Source organism: Dryas octopetala, chromosome 4, assembly GCF_963921425.1.
Source record: "Dryas octopetala chromosome 4, drDryOcto1.1, whole genome shotgun sequence".
Taxonomy (NCBI): Eukaryota; Viridiplantae; Streptophyta; class Magnoliopsida; order Rosales; family Rosaceae; genus Dryas; species Dryas octopetala.
Window position 1 is genome coordinate 6,263,375 of NC_141369.1, and position 5,639 is coordinate 6,269,013.

Here is a 5,639-nt window from a genome sequence, read left to right on the forward strand (position 1 = left end):
ACTCTAGATTATTTTTGGATTTTTCAAAAAAAAAAGTTTTTTTTTAAATAAATAAATTGTAGGGTAACAAATGGAATTTTGGACTGTGAAATTGTGGTACTCCATGTTATTTTTGCCTGCAGGGCACCCGAAGAAGGCAAGAACTCACTGGTAAAATTGTAAATATTTCTCACAAGAGGGGTATTAACGTACATTAAGTAAGGTTTCAATTCGAGCGGGTAATTGTATCCGCCAAACCTCAACAAACAAACGGCATCTGCAACCAACAAACTTCAAGTGGTTACAGACTTACAGTGTTGAAAACTGAAAACTCCCTCCATTTCTCTCAGTCTTAAGCTTTCTCTCTCCACTCGTCTGCATGAAAAGATTTCAAGAAGCAAAGTCTTGGAGTAGAGAGAGAGAGAGAGATTGAGAGAGAAAAAGGTAAAGCTTGAAAACCATGTCGACTTCAATCCTTGAATCTTGCAAGAAGAGGAAGCGAAGGCCAAAGATTTATGGGTTTCATTCGTTCTGCGACCCTGGTTGCCCAATACGCCCCATTGGTCCATTTCGCGATAACATTCGGGTCTTTCTTCGAGACTGCGCTGAGATCCAAGACTACAATGTGCAGGGCATGCCCACTTGGTGCACTCTTCTTCTGCATGACAACCGAGGCCTTGTGGTCCCTCTCTACACCATTGAAGAGAATGTAAAGAGCTCTGAACAACCCTTCTGTGATCACTGCCGATGCACAGGTTAGAATTCGAGTTTTGTTGTTCCAATATGTTTGTTTCTTCGATTTCTCAATTGGGTTTCTGCAAAATTTTTGTTTAGGGTTTAGGAATTGGTCATTTGTGTTCCGATAATTGCTTAGCTTTTCCTTTATTCCTTCGTTTCTGAAGTGGGTTTCTGCTAGTCTGGTGTTTGGGTTTGGAATTTGATGTTGGTTGAAAATTGGGGTTTCTGAAAATTGGGTTTTTGCCTTTAATTTGATGCTTTGTTGTTGTGCAATCGAAGCACAATAAGGATTTGGACAGTCTTGTGTTCTTGACTGGAGCATAGCAAGTAAATGTCGCTACAATTCAGTTTAGCTAAGAAGAATTCAATGTTCTCCTGGTTGCAGAGAATCAAGAAATTTTGTAACTCTTCCTTCTTGGAAGGAAGCCTAAGTTAGAAAAGTTGTAACCCGAAAACCTATAATAGGATCCATGTTCAATGAGTTACATGTCCCTTTTTCTATAAACTAATGCCAACCCCTATGGGTTTCATTATACAAGTAATAAAGTTAACTAAACTAACAACTGGCTGCTGGGCTGACTCTCTATTGTTTAGGTTGGAGTAATCATTTTGTGTCAAAGCGAAAGTACCATATGATAATTCCAACGGATGATGGGTGGAATAAGCCTCTGGATGATGGTATCTTTGATCTTCCGACCCATCTCTTACATGGGTTGATCCACTGTAATGGGTTTGCTCACTTACTCTGCATCAATGGACTTGAAGGGGGTTCTAAGCATCTCTGTGGCAGAGAGATTATGGATCTTTGGGACCGGATTTGCACAAATCTTCGAACCCGGTAATGGAAACCCCATATTTCTTGATCTTGCCATTATCTAATGAAAAACAATGAACCAGTTTTGATGTTTCCTTCTCTTTTGCAGGAAAATCACTGTTGAAGATGTCTCAAAAAAGCGGTCAATGGATCTTCGCCTGCTCCATGGGGTTGCTTATAGACATCCTTGGTTCGGTAGATGGGGATACAGATTTTGCCATGCAAGCTTTGGAGTCACAGAGCAGAACTATGAAAGAGCACTTGAGATTCTCACCTCACTAGAACTTGAAAGGATCATCCAAGTTTTTAGTGACATGGACCAGTGTGAAGAACTTAAGAGGATAATTCGTTATTACAGAAATTTGAGTGAAACAAAGTTGATCACAATCAAAGATCTTCTCAGGTTTATGCTAACTGTCAAGTCTGGCGTTCCTGCACAGAGAAAATCAACAATGGCTACTGCTGCTTTTTCATCTTCCACTGCCAAACCTGCAACCAGATCAGCCCTCCAGATCAAGCCCCTGATGAAGGAAAAATCTGTGAGGTATAGGAAGTTCACTACTGTTATTTCTAACATGGATAGCAGATGGCCACCAAGAAGACTAGAATTTGCAGCAGATGTGATTGTGAATGCATTGAAAGAAAAGAAAGAGAGAGACTTCAGTCATGGTGGGATGACTCGGCAAGATGTGCGAGATGCAGCTCGGTTACATATTGGAGATACCGGTTTGTTGGATTATGTACTGAAATCACTAAACAATGTGATTGTTGGGAAACATATTGTCTGCCGTGCAGTGAATCCAAAAACTCGGATTTTGGAATACACTGTTCATGATCTTGCTGATAGGATTAAGGTCTCTGAACCAGAAAAAGAGATACTACCTAATCCCCTTCCATCAGCAGCTCCGGTACCTGGAGTTGGTGTTTACAGTGATGTGCTTTTTATGTATGAACATGTGCTGTTGGGATACCCAGGATCAGACTTGGTGGAGTTGGCTGCTCAAGTAGTACTAGACACCAAACACTTTGTGAAGGAATGTCCAATTAGGGACGAGGAAGAGCAGTTTTTGACATTCTTTTGCCAGCTCTTGCCAAGTTTGACTGATAAGGAAATCAAATTGAAGAGGGAGTTACCTCCAGGTGAGATAGTGGTAATGCCTCTGCATGCAACTATTGGAGAGCTAAAGCAGGCAGCTGAGAGTGCGCTGAGGGATACATATTGTATCACAGAACGATTTTCAGTGATGGAAATCGAAGGCTTGGAGGAATTGGAGGATACGGAAGTACTTTTTGGAGCAGTTGAATCAGGGGCAGAAGTTGGCGTGAGAGGGAATGGGATAGATTTAGACACACCTTTGAGGTACCAAGGAGGATCTGATACTTGGATGGTGAGATGTACGTGTGGGGCTAGAGATGATGATGGTGAGAGGATGGTGGCATGTGACATCTGTGAGGTGTGGCAACATACTCGCTGCCATGGAATTGAGGATGCTGACCATGTCCCACGGCTGTTTCTGTGCTCAGAATGTGTTGCTTCACTTGCGCCACCTACGCTTGAGCCTGCTCTTAATTTTGACTGTTCTAGTGCCTTTTCTATTGACTCAGACACTGAATATGGACTGGCGCTTGGGTACTAATATTGCTGTTGGAATACTACTGCAAACCCTTGCATAAGGACTGATATGTTTTGTGCTGATTGACATGACTGGCAATGCATAAAAGATTATGCTAATTTTGTTGCTTCAATATGAGTAAATTTCATATTGAAGTTCATTCTTTTTGACAGATATAGTGACAATCAATAAAGAATTCTTTTGAGTCATCCTCATCTCTCTCTCTGTCTCTCTGTCTCTGTCTCTGTCTCTCTCTCTCTCACACACACACACACACGCACACACAGGCATGCACTTTGGTTCTCTTGCCTCCTTTCTATTTGTCAGATTGTCTGGTGAGCGTCAAACTATATCAACTGACTATTGTCTCTAATACTGGGGGTTAGCATTTGGCTAAATTGTCTATGCTTTGACTACACTGGGGGTGTGGGGTTAGCTTGTGCATCTTTAATCAGATTTTGATTCCTGGGGGGGGAAAAGATTAGAAATTGATCAGGGTATATGCTTTCTGTTCAAATATTATATTAAAAAAGATACCAATTTATTATTTACATCAATCATGTATGTTTCTATCTTTTACTCAATTTTTTTTTTCATTCATTTTAGTGCTTCATTTCTCTATATTTATAAACTTCATCTCCATAGCCAAATATGTTTACAGCTTAAGTCTTCCAGGAGCCTGGGATTTCATTTGTGTTTGGTGTGTTTTTAGGGATTTCATTTGTGTATGTCAATTGTTCATTGGTTTTGCAGACATACTCACATACTTTTTGATTAATGTTCCATTGAGTTAGGAGGGAAGACATTGATTACTCTTCCTACTAAGAAAGCAAAGTCGAGGTGAGCATCTTTATTCATTTGGTATTCAGAGAACAAATTAGATTTAATTCATGGATTTCTGTTCTAAGACGTTCTGCCTAATAGATTTCTTCTTCTATTGTGGTTTTTTGCAAATAGAAATCTAAGTGTATATGCAGTCTTATGTGTAAATTATATATTTTTGTTAGGCTTTTCTAGAAACACATAAAGAGTCGCATATTTTTAGAGTAGAGAGACTATCAAATTTTGATAGATCATGTGCAACTAATATCTAAATAAGCTTATGAATATTTCTAAGGAATAGTTGCTAAGCGTGTTGCCTCTTTGGTCAGTGAGCTTGAATGGTATAATAATGTTGAAACTTGATGTTAATTGTTCAATTCTGCAATTTTAATATTTGCACTAGATTATCTGATAAGCAATGAAGTTTAGTATCCAAATGGTCATCCTACTTCATTCATCACCAACTATGTCAAAAGGTATCTATCCTCTCATTCTAGGCTTTTACCTTTTTGATTACTGCTCCAGATATGTTGACACAGCAATTTACAAGGTCTAATTGTTTGGAAAGCTAACCCATGATTGTGAGAGCCCCTGAAACATGTAGAAGGGTTGATGGATGTTGTACAATGCAAGCCTGGCTAGCAATGAACTTCCACATTAATGTGAAGGAAATTAATTATGAGAATTTATGAAAAATACCATTAGCACTTTCTCAAGATGACAACAACTCCAATCAGTGGTCACAACTGACTCACAAGGCACTGGCTATGTACCATGAATTTCTTGATGTCTTTCTTTCTTTCTTTTTTGGTCTGAGACTTCTCTGAGGTCTAATGAGCCACTTTACGTATGATTACTGGAGGTCCAAATGCTTTTAATTTCATTTTCTTTATGTTTCAGCTTTTTTTGCTTTTTCTTATACCATTGGATCATATTATAACATATGGAAGACAAATTTTATAGTTAAAAGTGGTTTCTCTTGCAATTTCTTGTCAATTTGTTCTCCATGTGCCCCAGTAGTTTCAAAAGATTTCCTTGCATTTATCATTAATCAATATGATGGAATGAGGATTGATTAGGTGAATCTACTGTGGAACAGTCAGACAATAATGTAGCATACATACTTTTGAGTAACAAGTTGAATCTCAAAGATTGCAGAGAGGTACCCACTTTTGAAGGCAAATTGCCTTGCAGAAGCACAAAGTTTGTTTATCATGGTGAAAGCTTAGCTCATCTGGTGGGTGAGTATAGCGCAATGCATTTGTCCAAAAGCTAATAAAAATTGGAACAGGTCCTTCCAAACCTCTCTGTCTTCATTGATACACAAATAAACAACCAAAGAAATCTCAAAGGAATAAAATTATCAAAAGATCAGCTTGCATATATATCAAGATTTCAATTCAAATTATTCCATTTTACCAAACCATGAATTTCGTTCGATACATGAAACAAAAATCTAAAACTTTAGATATTTGACTAAACCAAACTTAATAAGAAATTTAATGCTCCATAAACACTCGTTTAAAATAATTTTTTTCTATATGAGATCTCAAAGAAAGAGCATTGTAAGAAAATGTTACAACTCAAACAAAACTTTTTGCTTCCATCTATCAGTTAAGTTCTTGGTCATCCTTTTGCCTTGAACTAGAGCTAGGCATCTTAATATTACCTGA

General features: G+C 38.3%; 1 protein-coding gene across 1 annotated transcript; it reads left to right on the forward strand.

The window, feature by feature from the left end:
* Positions 1–439: 439 nt before the first annotated feature.
* Positions 440–3,235, forward strand: MMD1 (RING/FYVE/PHD zinc finger superfamily protein). The gene is made up of 3 exons (XM_086242347.1): positions 440–734; positions 1,312–1,555; positions 1,641–3,235. Exons 1-3 carry the CDS (start codon positions 440–442, stop codon positions 3,166–3,168), a joined length of 2,067 nt encoding a protein of 688 aa, XP_086098473.1. The 3' UTR covers positions 3,169–3,235.
* Positions 3,236–5,639: the final 2,404 nt, after the last annotated feature.